Source organism: Alternaria triticimaculans, assembly GCF_023758025.1.
Source record: "Alternaria triticimaculans strain BMP 0046 chromosome Unknown scaffold_1, whole genome shotgun sequence".
Classification (NCBI taxonomy): domain Eukaryota; kingdom Fungi; phylum Ascomycota; class Dothideomycetes; order Pleosporales; family Pleosporaceae; genus Alternaria; species Alternaria triticimaculans.
The window spans coordinates 1,468,254-1,487,865 of NW_026055958.1; the positions used below are offsets into that span (position 1 = coordinate 1,468,254).

General features: G+C 53.6%; 5 protein-coding genes across 5 annotated transcripts; 1 reads left to right on the forward strand and 4 right to left on the reverse strand.

Moving 5' to 3' along the window:
• Positions 1–1,467: 1,467 nt before the first annotated feature.
• J4E78_000497 (uncharacterized protein) lies at positions 1,468–3,897 on the reverse strand (the record flags this gene model as incomplete). Its single annotated transcript, XM_049361160.1, has 2 exons — positions 1,468–1,812; positions 1,873–3,897. 2 exons carry the CDS (start codon positions 3,895–3,897, stop codon positions 1,468–1,470), a joined length of 2,370 nt encoding a protein of 789 aa, XP_049226443.1.
• A 3,907-nt stretch (positions 3,898–7,804) lies between these two features.
• On the forward strand, positions 7,805–9,948 carry J4E78_000498 (uncharacterized protein; the record flags this gene model as incomplete). The annotated part of the gene is made up of 3 exons (XM_049361161.1): positions 7,805–8,432; positions 8,479–8,806; positions 8,860–9,948. Coding segments are annotated over 3 exons (2,045 nt in total), but the record flags the coding sequence as incomplete, so codon positions are not given.
• A 383-nt stretch (positions 9,949–10,331) lies between these two features.
• On the reverse strand, positions 10,332–11,048 carry J4E78_000499 (uncharacterized protein; the record flags this gene model as incomplete). Its single annotated transcript, XM_049361162.1, has 2 exons — positions 10,332–10,927; positions 11,042–11,048. 2 exons carry the CDS (start codon positions 11,046–11,048, stop codon positions 10,332–10,334), a joined length of 603 nt encoding a protein of 200 aa, XP_049226445.1.
• Positions 11,049–13,117: 2,069 nt separating this feature from the next.
• J4E78_000500 (uncharacterized protein) lies at positions 13,118–16,476 on the reverse strand (the record flags this gene model as incomplete). Its single annotated transcript, XM_049361163.1, has 4 exons — positions 13,118–13,753; positions 13,807–15,862; positions 15,913–16,178; positions 16,228–16,476. 4 exons carry the CDS (start codon positions 16,474–16,476, stop codon positions 13,118–13,120), a joined length of 3,207 nt encoding a protein of 1,068 aa, XP_049226446.1.
• Positions 16,477–17,736: 1,260 nt separating this feature from the next.
• J4E78_000501 (uncharacterized protein) lies at positions 17,737–19,317 on the reverse strand (the record flags this gene model as incomplete). Its single annotated transcript, XM_049361164.1, has 2 exons — positions 17,737–18,829; positions 19,139–19,317. The coding sequence occupies 2 exons, from the start codon at positions 19,315–19,317 to the stop codon at positions 17,737–17,739; spliced, it is 1,272 nt and encodes a 423-aa protein (XP_049226447.1).
• Between the last annotated feature and the right edge of the window lie 295 nt (positions 19,318–19,612).

Consider the following 19,612-nt stretch of genomic DNA (forward strand, 5'->3'; position numbering starts at 1 on the left):
TACGAGGACGCGGTAGTTGAGGGGGGCAAACTTGTACGCGTAGTGGGAGGCAAATATCTTAGTCGGGGCAGGAAGTCGCGGCAGTTTGCCACCCGAATCGGCATCTACGACTGCCCCATCGGGCACCAACGCAACTCTACCCGGGCCACTTGGTTATTTTTACCGACACAACATACACAACTGTACACCGGACGAGTACTGCACTCGGGCAATACTTGCTCGCCCAGCACGAGTGTTGATCGTGTATTCTTCCACCATTAGGCTGTACGTCGGCTGAAGTATCTGCCCGAATGCAGCACCTGTGCCTCACTCTTGTGCTTGTACGTCTTAGACACTCCTCTGGCTCCCGCTTTTCATAACCGGCCTGGTAAGAGGCATGGAGGCTAGGTTTAATCAGCGTTCCTTCTAGATCTAAGATCACGTGCGCCGCTACACCTGCGAGGTTTGGATACCTTGCCTGAGCAGATGTTGTACTCGGCGTAGGAGTTACCGCAACTTTGGAAGATCGGCCGTCAACCTTCCCGATCTCTCTACCCTCCCGTGCGTGGAGCCACAACCCGATCAACCCAGCAGCACTCCCTGTTACCCGCCGCCGCAGTCCGTCCGCCGGGCTGTCAGTCAACCGCCAACGAAGCGATGATCACTTCCATTTGGTCTTGGATTTATCTTTAGACGGCGATCTTGCACCAACGCGTATCTATTATGTGCAAATCTTTTGCCCTTCTAGAAGCTTTCAATATTCGAGAACATGTTCTATGTATGGACTGATCCTTAACGGTAACACATCCATGTTGGTAGGCGATTAACTATTATATTACTACATCTGGTCTCAATTGTGCTGAATATATGTAACCGTAATGCTCCCTATGTCTTGACCGGTGAAAATGCAGACAGAAAAGAAAAGCAAGAGGTATCTTGATAAAGGGTCATTCCATGCATGCGCCGCCGTCTGAGGTTGTCCTCAGATGAACAAAAGAAAAGAAGTCATCGCGACACAGGACCCAACCATCGGGCGAAGGGACGCTGCCCCGAAACATCCTCGGAGAAAGGTAGCCCAAACGTGAGCGAGTCAAGCATTCCTCATACCACGTTGATGGCGGTGTCGTCCACGTTGCACCGCTAATGGGCGCCCAAGCGGTAATGGGGAAGTGATATGTCGCGGGTAAAAACGTGGACGTGTAGTTGGAATAGCCGGAAAAAAACAAACATCAATGATGTCGCAAATCTTGGAAAACGTGCCAGCCACGTTGTAGCCATGTGTCCGGTGGAAAATCATCGCAAGCCACCACTTTGCAAGATCGACTGCCGGCTTCTAGAAATGGTGTGGAAGGAAAAGTATTCGTGTGGATGTGGTTCCGTGTTTGGTAGTGTCCGCGCTCCAACTTGCAATGCAGCCGCTTGCGAGGGCACGCGCGTTTCCATCGGGTCGGTGTCAAGTTCCAGGAATCCGAAGCGCCGGCCTACCGCTTAGGCATTGGCTCGCTTCTTGCGCATCTTGTATTCAGCCTTCGCTACGCGCATCAACAGCTCTTCGTCTTTGATGGGAATCCACGATGTCAACACCTTCATCGCATTCTCAAAGTCAGAGTCGAGCAATATCTCTCTTGTCGCATCAATGAGCGCAGCCGAGGTCGCGTGTAGCACATCCATGTCTCCACTAAACTTGGAGTTGGGCGAGTTGGAATGAGACTTGTCGCCCAGTAGCATAAACACGTCCCAGACGCGTAGCTGAGCTGGGAAAGGTAACGAATAGTTGAACAGGGTCAGATACCAGCGGGTACCGTACGCGGTGGAGGTAATGCCAAGGTCAATCTATTGAACAGTTTGGTTAGCATGTATGCCAGGACGTCAGCCTCTTCAGTAGTAACTTACTAGCTTCTTCGCGACATCGTCGCCCTGCAGCCAGTTCTGCTCGAAGTCATCTAGAGCGTCCATGAGCCCCTCAAAACCGGCTTCATAAAGCCTCTCCATGCCTCGGAGCTGCCACAGCCGCACTAGCATGACGAAGGCTCTATCCTCCTCGTAATAGCAAAGAAGCGTTGCGGTAAGTGCCGCCATGCCTTGGACGTAGCCCGTCTCGGGGAGGTAAAGTGACATTGCGTGGAGCACGCGGAACAGTAGTCTCTGTCCTCCACGGTATCGCCGCCTGAACATGATATGTCTGTTGATTGTGCGCGGCACGTCTACATCGATCTGCACATCCTCTGCAGAACTTTCCAGTTGCAGCTCATAGAAACTTTCGATCAGCTCTTCCTCCGTCGGACTGTTCGCGTCGGCTTTGGCGCTGGCAGCGAGAAACGAATACCATGCAGTCGCCCTCCAGCGGTCCGGGATGCCCTTCCAGGTGCGAGATATAACTTTGGGGTCTTTGGTATCGAACTCGAATAGCATTCCCCCTTTATCTGCCCCCGCTTTGACAACCTTGGCCATCCTACGCCATTTCTCGTTACGCTCGATTTCCTTCGCTTTCATTGCCTGGGCAGCTCTTCCTCCTTCTTCCTGTTCCGCAACCTCAGCCAAACCCGGAGGCAGCTTGAGCATATCGCTCGCCTCGTCTCTTAGTCTGCGGTCGCGATTGTGAGGTAGCCTGTTCGTCGCATGTCGCAGGGGTTTGTGGTTGCTGTGCGTGTCTGACGTCCGACCCGAGAAGATTGATCTGGCGGGTCTAGAAGACTTGCCCGAAAGTCGCCGCTTGGGTGAGCCTGTACGCGGGTCTACAGAGCGTGCTCTTGATGCGCTCCGACCTAGGCGCCGCCGCCTGGGCTCCTCGGATAGCAGTTGTAGTGTTGTTGTGACTCTGTGCATGCGGGGTTCGTCGGGGCCGTCGGGGCCATCGCCGTTGGTTTTCGATTTGGTCTTTTTGGGTATGATGAAGCCATAGCGATCGACTTCTCCGCCCTCAAGATCCGCCCAGTCCTCGAGTCCACCGGCTGCCTCCGTAGGCTCTTTGACAATGACGCTTCCGTGCCGTGAGCTGATCAGCGAGCTTGTGTCCTCGTTGCCCTCTCCAAGCACCGACGAGCCGTTAGCCGGAGTGTTGGTAACGCCGCTGTTGCCCAAGTAGCTGTTCTGCACACTGCTCGTCTCTGCTTCAGGTGTATCCCAATTGGCAGCACTCTCATTGCCATGCATGTACATGCAGCGGACCTTGCGCGACATTGTCATCTCGTCGGTCGACAGTACCCGATGGCTGGCGGATCGAGTTCGCGTCGAGTAGCGTGAGGTGGATCGCGGTGAGAGGTGTGTCGCAGCGGGAGCGGGTGGTGAGGGGTCTGGTTTGGGTGACTCGTCGGGTTGCGCCTGCTCCTTTTGTCGCGGTGGTGTGCTCGGTGCAGGCGCGCCTTCCACAAGGAGGTCCATCTGTTTACTCCGCCTGTTTGCCTTTTTGCCGCCCAACATCATGCTGCCCCGCTTCGAAAAGGATATCTGCGCGTCCGAGGAGAGGTCGTCGAAGCTGCCAGTCGGGATGTACGTGTCAATACCCGAGAAGTTGGCGTCGTCTTCGCCCGTTGCGCCGGCGTCGAGTGACTGGCGCTGTGACGCCTGGCTCTTGGTGCCTGAGGCGCGTTCATCCTGCACAACAATAGCAGGCAGACTGGGGGTCTTGCGCAGGCTACTCGGTGAAGGTGGCTCGTTGCAAGTAGTGCCGTTTGGCGGTGCTAGGGCCGAGTCTCTGCGGTCGTCGTCTACACTCAGTAGCGTGCGCTTCAGGGAGAACGCGCGAGGGCCTGGCGAAGTGCGTGGCCGGCGAACACCACTGAGCCATGATCGAGACGCGGGGCCCTTGGTCGACGTGATGCTGTGCACATTGGACGGCACCAGCGACAGCGGATTCGAGGCCTCGGACGTCTCCACCGCGGCGTGGCCAGCGGGATTCACAGCCTCATCACTCATCATGTGAGGCGCAGGCTGGTCCTGGTCATAGAGTTGGTCCCCGGGGAGAATAGCGGCTTGCAAAGCGAAATGAAGGGGAAATGAAAGGGCTGGGGCGAGACAGCACCTTGCGACTGCGGTCCAGAGTGCAGCGACGAAGGTATTCCCGGGCTATGTTTGAGCAACGTAACAGCGTCAATGCTATGGCAGATGGTGCAATGGAAAAGCAAAGACGTATGCGACGACACTGAGATCAAAAAAGGACCCTGGCATGGCTCGACTTTTCTGGGGAAAAGGGGCGTCGCTATCGACTGGTCGTGGGTCGCATGCCTTCTCCAGACCTCTTGCCGACCGGAGATTGCCCAGCGCGCCCGGTGGGAGGGTGACGCCTGCTCACCTGGCCGGCCCGCAGCTGCCTCAACCACCACACTCTATGTTTCTTTGTTCCACTCACCGCATCGCGCCAGCGTATTGGCTTGCTCTCCTCGTCGCTCCTGTGGACGCTTGACGCGTAGATAACCCTTTGGTCCCGTTTCAGCGCAAGATGCCCCGCGCTGAATCATGGAACCGTCTGAACACCCCACAAAATCCAAAACCCGGCGACGATCGCTGTTCCACGCGTCAATAAACCTTCCGGTCATGGTTCCCAAGTGGATTGCGACTGACCAACCCAACGTCATTCTCCAGCTGGACTGACATCGTCTCAGTTGTCGTACGACTGAAGTTAAACTCGGGCAAGAGCCTCATCGATACAGAAAGAGCTGGCAGGAGAGCACGCTCCTTCCCCGAGTTGCACAGGCAATTACGCCATTCTCGTGCTTACCACGCCGACGAACGCGCAACGTGTAATCTCGTCCGACACGCCAAGGGTCGTCTCACCGCAGTGGCTTCAACAGGAAGGTGGCTTTGAGATTTGATATCTTCTATACTACAGTCCGAACCACCACAGGCTCAGTCAACGTACAAGTCTCACGGCATATCGCGCGTATTTGTACTTCAGCTTGGGCCCCGAGAGACGTACTCACGGCACTACACGGAAATTCGTGTTGCTACGCCAGCGCGACCTCCAGCTGAACCATCAGTTTGCGTCGTGAGGACGGAGTAGAGTCGCTTGACGAGACCGAGGGAGCGTCGTGGCCGTGGAGTGTGAATGAAGGTTCCTGCGCATGCACTTGTCAGCCTCCGAATATCTCTCGTATTACCCGGCGGTCTAGTGTCACAACTCTCAAACTGCTTTTCATGTGTACTCTCGGGACGTCATACGATTCGATGAGGACTCGGCGAGAAGATCAATCCCAAACCATGCCCGACGGTAAGATATAACACTTACCTCTTGAACCAGATGAGATGTCCGCAGGGTGCTTCCAATCTTTGTTACATGTTCAGCTTATATTGGCATCTCGTCAAACTATGCGTGTCTTCCCCAGGATCATTACTTTTCACACCCTCCATCCGCGTCAACAATCGTAGACACAGTAACTCGTTCTTTCGACTCCCGTACAAAATTCCCTTGATCCCTCCTATCTTCTTATTTCACTCGCCACTGTCCAGCATACATTCGTGGCTGCGAGCTTGACTTCATGGTTTAATGGGCCATGGTCAGTCTGTATGCCCTCAGTCGGACCACTGACGGCCTCTGCGTAGTCGCGCGTACGTCCCGCGGGATTGAAGGCTGACTCAAACACAAGACATTGCGTTCTCATGATGTAAACAATACGTGATCCCGGGTAATCGCAATCCTCATAGACGGATCTGCGTCGGCCGCAGCAACGGGGTCTCAGTGCGAGCACACCTTGCTCAACCCCAACCAACCAACTCCGTTAATTTGCCCAGATATGCTAAACGACCAACCGGCTGTGTAAAGAAGCCCCACTTTACCTATGAACCGCGGGGCATACATCTAGCTACCCCTCATCGCTTTCATACCCGTCACGAATCAGTCATGGTGATTCTATGTTGACCTGTGGGGAACCTGCAAAAACCAGTACGCAATTGGCACAGAATATGTACCTATACAGAGAGTGCTGGCTTAAGGGTTCATAAAGACGAATTTTCCCGTCAGACGTGTCTAGGTAGGTCATCCGTCATGGCATCTTCTCTGGATCTGATCAACCAAGCTCCCAGTGTATGTAATCACGAATAACTGAGAATAACATGCGACTGACAGTCAAAACCAGGGAACCAAGCTATGGGTACATCACTCCACAGGCCCCATTCCAACTACGCCATCCTAACATTACACACATCAGGTCTTGAACCTGGGCACATTAGAATGTGACGACGGGTGGTTTATCCGAGCAGCAAACGCGTCCTCATCGTCAAACCCAAACCCGACCAACAAACGCCGTAAACTGGTCATGCTTGGCATCCTTATCCAGCACCCAACCGAGGGCCTCATCCTCTACGAGACCGGCGCGGGGGAAAACTACCCCGAAGACGTCGGTCCACCAATCCAAGACATCTTCACCCGAATCGATCACGACGCGTCTAAGAATCTAGACGCGCAAATTGCCTTGACCGGCCACAGCATCAATGATGTGAAGATGGTTATAATAGGCCACCTTCATCTCGATCACTCTGGTGGCTTAGAACATTTCCAAGGAAGAGACGTACCCGTCTACGTCCACGAACTCGAAATCAAACACGCCTTTTACAGCGTCGCCACCAAGACAGATCTAGGGGTCTACCTTCCCCACTACCTCACCTTCGACATAAACTGGGTCCCCTTCCACGGGTCGTACTACGAGATCGCCCCTGGAATCAATCTACATCATGCACCTGGACACACCCCCGGACTGACCATCATGCAGGTGAATTTGAAAGAGAGTGGGACGTGGATCTTTACGAGTGATCAGTATCATGTCAAGGAGAATTATGCGGATGGCGTGCCGCAGGGGTGGTTGGCGAGAGATCACGATGCGTGGGTCAGGAGTCATCAGATGATTAAGGGGTTGCAGAAGAGGACGCATGCGAAGGTTGTGCTGGGGCATTGTTGGGATACGATTAGGGAGTTGGATGTCGAGTTTGCGCCTAGGGCTTATGAGTGAGTAGTGCGCAAGAGAAGCCACGGTGTGTTTAAGTTGGCTTGGGAAATGAGACAGATGTAGAGGTACGAATCTGGTGTTGGATCTGGCAAGGGAATAGAATGGGAAAGCGCGATGTCGATCGATGTAGGAATGAGGATGGCGCATACATAGTGTGGTGAAACTGGTGCGATGCCACTCAGGCATTGCGTGTGAAGAATTCATGCAACGAGAGGGTGTGGCTGGGATAACTACGAAAGGTAGCACAAAAACGAGTGGAATAAAAACGACAAGCAGCATCCGCTATTTCTATTCTGCGCATTGCATCACATTTCTGCGGGCATTGGGAGGCCTCGTGCGCGATTCCTCTTTTTGGGTTTAGCGTGCGGCTTTTCCGGCTCTTCATCATGTTCTTATCCGAGCTCTTAACTTCTGACTCCACTTCCTGAACCTGAGCAAGGAGCCAAGAACGACGAACCGCGAAGCTTCAGCCATGAACGAGAACAATCCTCCTCGAACGGCTTCTGCCGACGTGGAGCCGAAGCATGCATCGACTGCTAGATGGACACCCGCCAACGGCATCGAAGCAGTCACGACTGTGACCCCGGCAAGCGCAAGTTCGGATGAACCGAGATCACCACCTGCAAAGAGAAGGAGAGAGGAGCGTGAGAGGAGTAGGGTCAGTAGAGCTTGCGACCGATGTAAGAAGTGAGCTTGTGGAAATTTGGGCGCACATGCGGTGCTGCATAGATTCTATGGATGCGCTAACGCTCAGAGCAGGAAAAAGGTTAGATGTACCGGAAGATGCCCTTGTGCGCTCTGTCTGCGATCTGGGTTGCCGTGCGAGTTTACTGCGTCGTATACTCGAGGAAGACTGCCTTCTGTCATTGTCGACGATCCCGCGATAGCCTCAGATGCACTAGCCTCAAGACGGAAAGAGAGCTTAGCCTCTGGGACGTCTGCGAAAGAAGAGACTGCGATATCGACAACACAGTTCCCACGCATTTATCCTAGTCCTCTGACTCCTATCGACCCGCAGAGTTATTCGAATCCTGAAAACTCCGAATCAAACGCTCTAGGCATGGCTACAGACCAGATCAATCGCCCTTCCTCGCGAGATTCTCCGGTACCTCAGGGCGCCCAACGAGATCAAGAAGGCCACTATGTTGGCTCTTCAAGCGCAGCATCGTTTCTCATCCGTATTCAGAAGCGTCTGCACACGAATTCCTCCTTGTCGCATGACTCTACCATCTTCACCTTTGGCGACGCTCCCCTCCCTGAGTTTGATCTTTCCATCTTCGTTCCACCACCAAAGCCTGATGCGCAGAGGCTTGTGGAGCGATATTTCGACTATGCAGCACCGACTCATCGCTTTCTTCATCGACCAACGATTGAACAGCTTGTCGAGGAGTTCTATGACACCCAAGGCGAGATGAGAAGTAAAGAAGATGGCAAAGCAAAAGTTGCATTGTTGATGGTAGTCTTTGCGCAAGCACAAGCATATATGCCACTCGGCAGTACGGTGCAGACTAGCAGGTTTGTCGACGCTGCCGCTGTTGTAGGCTCTGCTAATGTCGAATAGCGCTCGATACTTCCGCGCAGCCGAAGCGCAACTATTGCAAGAACGCGGCGCCGTAAGGCTAGCGAGCGTTCAGGCACGACTGCTGCAATGTTTCTACCTCCTGACACAATCCCGTATCAACCACTGCTGGAGTCTCTTCGGCGAACTCTCGCATCTCGCCTTCGCTATCGGCCTGAATCGTGGAAGGAAATGCGATCCTTCGACCAAGGTGGACTATGTAGAGATCGAGAGCCGAAGACGCCTATTTTGGGTGGCATACTCACTAGACAAGTACCTCGCCGCTGCTCTAGGTCGTCCACGGACTTTCAAGGACGAGGATATCGATCAAGTAAGTGTATCTGGCGTCATCAAAGTTGGGGATCACTAACACAATGGGTCCAGGAGCTGCCTACCATCGTCAACGACAACGATCTCCAACCGAACTACATCAACCTACCCTCGCGGCTTACTTATTCCCTAATGACAGCCCCTGTTGAGCACATTAAATTGACACGCATCGTGTCTCTCGTGCTACGAGACCTTTACTCAATTCGCCCGCCCAGTCTGGCCTTGCGCATCGAGCTGTCGTCGAAATATACATCAGAACTGCACGCGTGGAAGAATTCCCTGTCAGGATTTCTTTCCGGTTCGACCTCGATAGACCGTATCGACAACCAGTTGCTCATACCAGTCTACCAGCGTCAGCGTTCGGTGCTCAATCTGGCGTACCACCATGCGCTGTTGCTCATCCACCGACCCTTCTTACTGCGAGACTTCGCGAGTCTGACCCATATGGGCACCCATCCCAACTGGAGCGCCGGACTCAGCACAACGTATGACGCATCGGCAAACATCACCGCTTGCCTCGAAGCTGCCATGTCTATTGTACGCTCGGTAGATGACGTGTTCAAGGCGTCTAACCTCTTCCGCTCTTTTTGGTTCACCCAGTACTACGCCTTCTGTGCGGTGGTAGTGCTATACATCCATCGCATTCAGCAGGGCTTGGGTGTGAAGACCAAAGTAGAATGCGAGGGATATTTCGAGGCTGGTGTCAAATGTCAGAGGCAACTGGAGACAGTTAGTGATACCGACTGCCTTGCGCATCGTTATTGTGTCGTGTTGGAAGAGCTTAGGACTGAGGCAGTACGCCAGTCAGGCAGATTATCGACGCCAGTAGCCGACAATGCCAGCTTCCAGGACACATCGCTCCTCTCGTTACCAATGTCGGCTCCAAACCCCGATTCCGTCGCGCCTGCGGCGAATCTGCCACCCCTGATGTACAGCAGCAACAACAGTAACATCGACATCTCCGATAGCGCAGCAGTATTCAACAACACTAATAACAACGCGACTAACCCTACGTTCTCGTTCGATCTACTCGACTGGTCCGACTTCGCTAGCTGGGGACAGTTCGAGGGCCTTGTGACGGCCGGCAATGGCTCCTTCGATCCGGTAACGCAGAGCGAGAATGACTTCTGGTTTGGGTCTTGAGCGGGCAACAAGAAAAAAGCCGAACAGGCCTACAGCCTACATCAACATGGCAGAATACAAGATATGTGACCTAGCGTTGATGTAGGCTCTAGACCTGCCCAGGTGTTCAGCCTGGAACGACGCTCATAGAAGGAGTAAAAGCATAATGATAATTGTCTTCATTCAATCGTGTAAGAAACGCCATGATGCGTCCAGTGGGTATCTCGAAAAGGAAAACAGGCTCTACTATGCATACCCATGACCGTGAAACCATCTCAAAATGCCGGAGTCGTCATACAAGATGGTTCGATTGAAGTGATTGTACTATTTCTTGAAGCTTTTAAAACAAAACTTCAAGAGAAAATACAATCACTCCAATCAAACCATCTGGTATCAGGTACTGCTTACCGCCTCAAAAGTCTCTGCCACCTCGACCTAGACGGCTGATCTGGCTGCTGCACGGCCGTATCCGCCGGACCCGCAGCCGCAGCCGCAGCATCATTCGCATCCGCACTCTGCTCCCCCGTCTGAGGCGTACGATCCTGCAACTCCACCGCCGGCTGAGCCTGCGCCTGAGCCTGAGCATTCGTCCTCGCCTCAACGGCCTGCTGTCTCCTGATCCCACTCCCATGTAGGAAGTATTGCCAATTACTCATAGGCAGCGGCGCCGGTGTCTGATTCGCAGTCCCCGCTTCCAACGCCGCAGGCGACACGTCGCCACCCAACGCGATCCTCTCTTCCTCGTCGTGCTGATCTAGTGCTTCTTTGCTCATGTACATGGAGCGGCATATTGGACAGCTGGTCTTGCGGAGGACGAACCAAGAGACAAGGCAGTCGGCGTGGAATTCGTGGCTGCAGACGAGGAGCTTGAGGATGGTTTCGGAGTCGGGGGTGGTGGTGGGTGTTTGGTCGGCGGCATCGGAGGATGAGGGTGAGGTTGAGGGGTCTGTGGATTGGGGGAGCGAGGCGGGTAGGGCCGCGGCATCGGTTATGGGTGTTTCTGGGGAGAGTTTGGCGGGTTCTGGTGGGGCGGGGGCGTGGAGGGTTGAGAGACAGATTGCGCTGGATAGGATGTTAGTTGAGAGTCGGGATGGGTATGGTAGTCCTTCTGAACTTACCATTCTCTTTCGAGCACCGAGCGTGTCTCTACTACCCCGAGCGCTCCCTCATTGTCGTCGTCCGCGCCATCACGATGTTGCGATGATGAGGATCCAGCAAGACTGACAACCTCGGTGACTTCATTCAACTTCTCCCTTGCTTCCGCACGCCTAAGCGCAGGCTTCTTTGCTTTTGGTAGCGGGCGGCGCACTGGGACAGGAACAGCTTGTCGTTTTCTCCGAATGCAGAATATACACAGACTATATCAATAACAATTAGCCCAGTCCTTTCGCCAGCCATCCCAGTCTCATAGACCCCATCCATTTCAAGAGTCCAAGTAGAATTCCGAATAAGACTTACAAAGGCGCCACAATAGCAACAACAAACACGGGAATCAGAAAACTAAACGCGGTAGGCGTCATCCCAGACTGCCCCACGGTATCGCGCCATTCGCGCGCTTCCAGACTGCGAACAAAACCGTGGCTCGAAACCGCAGGCATTGTTGTTTCCAAACTTTGGTGAATGCGGGTGCAGCAGCGTTGGCTTGGTTCGACTGACGTGTGTGGGGGATAATGCCGCTCAAGCTTGGTAGCTGGGGGGGAAGGGATGCGTCTCGACCTCGACACTTTTGGTGCGGGGAAAGGCCAAACGTAGGCGTGGTGGGATCTGCGATGACGGGGGAACGACGGAAGAACAGCGCGGGTATACCGGCAAAACCAGCGAGGACGATTGCGCGTACAAATCGCACGTCCTTGCGTCTATCGTGTGCGTCCGTCCGTGTCGTGATTTCGATGTGATGGAATGATGTGTTTCCGCGGCCGTACACAAGGTTTCAAGATCACGCAAACAGGATGTGCGTAGCGCTCACTTCTTAACACTTGTTAGCAACCCCCATCTTACCCCGGAGGCCCACTTACCCGAGCGCTGTCGCGCGTTCCTATGACACCTTCACCCACGCGCTCAGCCTCCACAGCCACGTCTTTTTTCGCCACTTCTTGATTACGCTCAAGGAAGCTTGGCTCGGCGTTCTAGATGCGTGATGGCGACGGCTGAAAAACGCCGAGCTGCAGCTTATCCATCCTTATCACGGTCCGATAGACTTGTAGGATGTTGCATGTGTGTGAACTGGTCGGGTTGGTTGGGCTGAACGCTTCCACGGCTGGTTTGCAGCGTCAGCGGTACCGGGGTTGGTAGCGAACGATGATGCAGAGCGCAGACATGAGGACAGCGGGAAACAGGAAAAAGCAAGATCAAGCAATAAAGCCTATCGTTCCCAACATCGCCGTTCGCACAGTGCTACAATCTCAATCTCCAACAGAGTCCCAGCCTGTGTTTCCCCAATACGCACGCCTCACGATCCTCCAGCCGCTCATCGGCACGACCTTTTTCGTCCAGCTCAGGCCATTTCCAAGACTACTGTAGTGACTGCATCCCTGGGCTGACGTACTCCACCAACGCGCTAAATCCTTGGTGCGGTCTAGGCGCCGAGGCAGGACGCACTGTCTCGGTCTTGGTGTGAGTGGAGCGGAAAGGTTTGGCATGGCATGGCGGAGTGGGCAGGCTGTGGGGATATTGTGGGTCGGGCGGGCTGCGTGTTGCGCAAGCCTCCGAACAGACTTTGAGAGAAGGACGCCTGGAGGACTGTAAGTGACTCGTGCCGAGGCGGATTTGTGGTCGCGCTCGTCTCGTGATAGTTTGACTGCAATTCCTTTGGATTATAGTTTGGGTGGTTGGGTATGTGGTGGTGTGGATGGGCTGGACTCGCGTCGAGGTGCATGTTAGGTGCTGCTGCAGTGACGATACGCTTGAAGATCTAATTGGATGTCAGTATCAAATGCAGGCAAATGTGAAAATGTAGATGTGGATGGTAAAACTTCGTTGTTCAGTTCGTTGTGGTATCTAGATTACTATGTACATGCTGTATGACTATAACTGCCTTTTCATCGCAGCCATGATGGCAAGAGGTATCGCAATCGCGTGCTATGCAAACAACTTCAAACGCCTTATCCAGGACCAAGCCTGGCCCTAAACATTAAGAGCTCTCAAAGAGATTACTCGAAAGATATCATACTTCTTCGTGTCATTTCTTTGCTCATGCACTCGACTTCTTCTCGCCATCCTCGCCGTCAGTGCTGATAGCTGTGCTGAGGTATCGCTCAAACACGCGCGACTCCAGGTCGACGGAGCCCCTCCTGGCAACGCCATTCTTAGCATCGCGCTTCCTGAAGTACACGCGCTTGCCCCACTTCCAGGACTCGATGCCGAGGAAGAACAGGAATGTAGCGACGAAGACGATCGCCCATTCCCAGCTGATACCCTTGTGCCTGAAGACGGTGTCATTGATGACGGGAATGTACAGGACAGGGAAGATGGTGACGAAAGCGAAGACGATGGAGAAGAAGAGGAACTTGTTGCGCCAGACGTCAATGGCCCATTGCGTGAAGTACTTCTTGGAGTTGGGCTGCATCATGAAGAACGAGCGGCGCATGTCCAACATTTGCCATGCCAGGAAGACGGAGAACCAGGTAAGGCAGGCGAAAGTAGTCGCACGAGCGCGGAAGACGGTGTCGCAAGTGTCGTTGAACGATTCGTTGCAGCCGTTTCCGAGGTTGCCATCTCCGAAGCCAAACATGACCAGGGAGAACGCGCCGAGACAGAGAGCGGCAATCCAAAGACCGTAAACGAACATGTCGAGGATGACCTCGATGGTGAAAACACCGCGCTTGAGCTGCGATTTGTTAGCATAAATGCAAAGAGTCAGTCACAGCAAGGGAAACTTACATTTTGAGGTGGGCGAGTGAGAATGTCTGGTGCAGCGACCTCGAAACCGAGACCCATGTCGGGAAGAGAGGAGGTAATCATGATGATCCACATGACTTCGACGGGAGACACTGGGAAGACTGAGAGTCCGCTCTCATCCTTGAATGCGAGACCAATGAGCAGAACGCAGGCTTGCGCAATGTTCTGAGCGAGTAGATGGAGAATGAACTTTTGGATATTGTCAAACATGCGGCGACCCTCCTCGATAGCGTTCAGGATAGAGGCGAAGTTGTCATCGGTCAAAACAATGTCGGAAGCGTCTTTGGCAACATCGGATCCAGTTCCCATACCGATACCAACATCTGAGCGCTTAAGGGACGGGGAGTCGTTCACACCGTCACCAGTCATACCAGTGAAGGCCTTGCGTCGGTGAAGGGCGTCGATCATGCGGACCTTGGTGTTCGGGGCGCAGCGGGCAATGACCAGAGGAAGTAGGGGAAGAGCGTCGATTTCGTCGTCGGAGAGCTTGTCGAACTGCGATGCAGTCATGACCATGGCATCTGCGGTTTCCTTGGGAAGAGTGTTCATGTTCGATGGCACAATACCGACTTCAATGGCGATTGCGCGAGCGGTACCAGGGTGATCACCAGTGAGCATGTGGACTTCGATACCAGCCTTCTGGCATTGGCGAACGGAGCCGGCAGTCTCGGGGCGGGGTGGGTCGTACAGTCCAACAAGACCGCGGAAGATCAAGCCATTCTCGATACTCTCGCGGTCAAGGTCCTGACCCTTCTCAGGTGATGGGCCATCGTACTCCTTGCTTGCGAGCGCCAAAACACGCAGACCCATGGAAGCCAAGGATTCCATGTTAGCCAAGATCTCTTCGCGGTAGTCGTCGTCAAGGTCAACACCAGATTCGCTCTCATCGTTGAATACGCGAGTGCAGGAGTAAATGACACGCTCAACAGCACCCTTGGTGAATACGTATTTCTTAGAGCTAGCGGTTTCCTCAAAGATAACGGACATCTTCTTGACATCGGAGTCGAAGGGGAACTCGGCAAGCTGCTTCCAGGCAGGTGTGTCACCACCGGTGTGTTCGAGACGGTTCCACTTGAAGCGAGAGGCAAAGACTTGGATAGCGATCTCCGTTGGGTCACCTCGTGCGTTCCATTGACCTTCGTCAGTCTGATGAACATGGGCCAGGTTGGCGAGCGAAGCAACCTTGAGGTAGTCGACCAGGTGCTCGTTGTCCTGTAGAAGCTCCTCCCATGTCTCTGTCTTCTCGTCAACATCAGGGTCGATATGGCGTGGCTGTTTGGGGTTGAACATCAGGGCGCCAACGGTGGGGTTGTGTGGCTCGTCGGACTGGCCAACGGAGTATGTGCCCTTAGCAGGGATCCATGCCTTCTTTGCAACCATCTTTCCTTGTGTGAGAGTACCAGTCTTGTCGGAGCAAATATCAGTGACACCACCAAGAGCCTCGAGCGACTTCAGGTTGCGAACAATGACGTGACGCTGCACCATGCGCTTTGTGCCGGCGGCCATTGTGATGGTCAAGACGACGGTAAGGGAGGCGGGAATCATACTGAGACCAGTGGCTACGGCGTAGATGATGACCTCGCTGTTGTTGGAGAAGCTGTTGGCGGCCAAAACGATGATTGCGCAGACGACGGCGACACCGAAAAGGAGGATGGCGAGACGAGCGAGCTTCTTCTGCAGGGGAGTACCGACGTTGACACCAAGGAAGTGGCCGACGGCATCGGCAGCAGTCAAAGACCATGCCTGGGCGTAGCGATGAGGTTTGGCTTTGCCATCAGGCTTGCGCTTGACTTCGCGGACGCGGGAACCCTTCTGTCGAAGAGACATGGCGATGGAACCGATCTCAGTGTACATTCCAGTAGCAAAGACGACACCACGGGCGCGTCCCTTGGTAACGGTCGAGGAGCTGTAGGCGACATTGAGGCGGTCACCAGGGCCGGTGTCCTCGTCGAAAACGGCATCGCCATCTTTGTTGACTGGGAGGGATTCGCCAGTAAGTAGAGCCTCGTCGGTTTCAAAGTTTAGGGCTTCGATGATACTGGATGCGAGTCAGTGACGAACAAACTAGTTTAGCGCAATTCAACGTACCGGATGTCAGCAGGGACAGTGTCACCTGTCTTTAGCTCAATCAAATCACCGGGAACAACCTCAATGGTTGGCACAGTAACAGTCTTTCCGTCTCGCGCAGCGGTGGCTGTTGGCGAAGAGAGTGATCGAAGCGAGTCCATTGTCTTTTCAGCATTGAACTCTTGGACGAAACCGATGATAACGTTGAGCAGAATGATGGCGGTTACTACACCACCCTCAATCCACGATTGAATAGCGAAGGACACAGCCATTGCAGCGATCAAGATCTGGAATTTGTTAGGATTGTTACATTGTGTGCTCATTGAGGTAACATACCAATGTCATTGCGTTGGCGACCTGCCTTAGCAGAATCTTGCCTGGTGATACACCTCCATCGTCGCCCAGATCGTTGTTGCCGTACTTCTCATGTCTCGACTTTGCTTCCGCAGTAGTCAGACCGTCTTCGTCGTTACACTTGATCTCGGCGACGACGTCCTTCCATGGGAGGGCATGTGCGGGTTTGGAGAGAGGCTCGTTAGCCTGGCCGGACTTGTGGCCCTCGAGAGACGGTGCCTTCTTGCCCATAGTGAGTGATTTCTGGTGCTAAGAAGTGAATGGGATGCAGACAAAAGATCTAGATCCGGGGACATGGCAGACTTTAAACAAGCAAGTTGGCACGCGGGTGCACACACCATGAGAGCAGCCAAGAACCGTGCGATATCGAGAGCTTGGCGTGATGGTGACTATCTTGGGACCGGTGCAGGGAACGTCATCGTCGGTAACGGTCGGCACTCGTCAACAAAGAGATGCATGCATGTCCGCAAACGTTTGGTTGTCAGGCCTCTGGATATACTGGATGGCACATCTGACCCTATCTGCCTTTTACCACACTGCACAACAGCATCATCGAGTAACGTTGAGACGATTGAGCGGCAGATGCCATCCCAAAGTGCTGTGAGTAGTGCCGGGCATGACGACAGCGGGGTTGGTAACACCCGTTCACCAGCACTGCGAGCGGGGATGAGTGAAAAGAGGTGGCGAGCTGTTCGGTCCCAGCCAAGCATCCCGCTCGCCTACGATCCGCCTAGCCGTGCTAATTTCTCGGCGCAGGCGTAATTGTGCCGACTTCCGTACCGAAGCCACAACACCAACGTCATTTTGCGCCAGATTCCAAGCACGCTGCCATCGACTACAGATGCTCAAGCCACTTACCTTCACGGACACCCTTGCGCCAAGCCTCGATTCTCTCGTATCGCTCCAGGCGCCCAACACCTTTCCGAGCGTCCTCCGTGGAACCTGCTGAGGTCGTCACGCCGCATGCTAACGGCGAAGCTTAACACCAACATGACAAGGCGTATTTCGCCTGGATATCCCCACTGAGACGGGCCCAAGCCAGCCTCTTGTCGCTCTTATCTGTCACCGGTGGCTTGACTGCAGCGCCGAGCTTTCCGTCGCGGGTCACGAGACTCAACAATCATTCCTGCAACAAGCACCAAGGTCCGCTTACTCCACACCTTCCATCTTGATTACGGAAGGTTCTAGTCGCAAGCTAGATCGGTCGTAATACTTGCGTTTATAACGTGCTCAGTTGCTTTGCCATGGTATCACGAAGGCAGAATCCGGTACACTGTGAGCACAATAACTTCAATTGCCGTCATGGAGATATCATGTACCAGGGAAAATTTGCATCCATTTGACAGCCGTAATGGCCTCAACTCAACTACATGCGCATAAAAGTGGGCTTACCCCACTTCTACCACGATTCAGACAAGCACGCAAGAGATGGGTCTCTTGGATATCCCACGCCTTGGCATGCCTCACGCCATTTCCCTGCCGCGGTCTAGTCTAAGCATCCCAGTCCTCCGAGCACCCATCGGAGAACCAAACCTTGTCGCTTGTATGTCTGTCTGACATTTCAACGGTGATGCGCTCTTTCACAGCGCGATCGAGGCTCTTTACTACCTCATCTCCTTCAGCTGAAAGCGAGAAGCCGCCGGTGAGATGCTCAGCTACATTATCGGTGGTGTACCTGCCGGGTTGGTATATATTGTTGAAACGGGAGTGGTATTGAGAGAGTCTGGCGAATCGAACGCTTGTCAGGCAAGGAGACATCGTCAACTGCTTGAAGATTGTAAACCAAGTTGCATCTTTTAGCTCGACGAGTCCCGGTTTCAGCTTTCGTCCATTGACCACTTGAACCACTCCATCCTCGTCGGAATCAGAATCTTCGACATCCGCAAAGTCGGAGGGCTCAAACGCATCTTCGTCGTCAAACCAACCATACAGATTCGCGCCACAAAGGTGAAGGCTCTGCAGGGTTTTTCGGTGCTTGAACAGAACCCTCTTGAAAAGAGGTGATGCTATCGGACTACTACGGATGTCGAGGTGCGTGAGAGTAGGGAACTGGGTCCATCGAAGGAAGGTGGGCACATTCTCGCTACACAACGTAAGCGACCTGAGATTACCGCTGACGGACTGCAGCAACCCCATGATCCACCACTTCTCAAAGACTTCGAATGTCCGGATGAACTTCAATTGTGTAACACGGTGCTGAACACGTGTCCAATCGGAGCCAGGTGAGATATCGAACGGTTGTTTCTCGTAACGCAATACCATCGTATTCAGTGCGACTTCCAGAGTCCAGTCTTTGCGATCTTCGATACCTCGCAGCGCCGAGAGCACTTTGGCGATGTGGCCATGTAGTTTACCGCGGCAGGAGTCTCCTTCGTTGCGAAGTGCCCATTGAGGGCTAGCCCAATATCCGCAGGCTCCCCAGCCCATTTCGCGGAGGATGCGCTTCGAGCCCCAAGCCTCAGTCCAGGCAGCAGCATCATCGTCTTTCTTCGGGTAAGAGTCTTTCGGGTAAGAGTCAATGCGTACATGCTTCAAGTTCGGGAAACCTCGCAGTGCCGACTTCAACATCTCCACTGCTTCGTCGCTGGCATCGAACTATTCCTGCTCTTTAACAAGCTTTTCGTGCTTTGGCCCATACGTCCTGGGCCAGTCTTCCTCCTGATCTCTAGATCTACAATTCTTTAGCTTCCAAAAAGCCATGTATCCGTTCACGTGCTCAGGTCCGATAGCCACTTCCTCAACGTAATTTCTGAAAACAGGATCGGTGGAGATGCTCAGAAGGCATTGGAGACTGGCGCGGGACAGCATATGTTTTCGCGTAGAGAAACAGCGTTTTGTCCAACCGTCATATGACGTTTCTTTTATGCGCCGGCTCGTAGAGCGGAGATTGCACAGGTCGTCGCCAGAAAGAATGGCCTTGCCTTTGGCGTCTGTGCTTTGCGTTACTAATGTCATGAGCTCGACGGGTAGCGCTTCTAGGCCTGGGTTTGAAGACGTCGTAGCTGCTGTGGCTATATCGAGGGTCTTGAGCTCCTCGGAGAGAGCCTTTGGATCTTGCTGTGGAGATGCCATAGCTGTGGATATGCTGGAATACGTTGGTGAGTATGGATGGGTTGAGTCAATGTCGTGATTGTGGTGATCCGGTTGATCAACACTTTCTGTGGAGAGAAGGGAAAAGTCTGAATAGCTTTGGAGGGTGAAATTTGAAGGGTTCAAAAAGGGTACGAGCATTGAGAGAACACAGCTGGAACGTCGCCACCGGAGTAGTGTGAATGCAGCGACTTCACAGTGGCTTCGCCTCACAACATGCCTAAGAGGAGAACCTCCGCAAAATACGCTATGAGGGAACATATCACGAGACTTAACA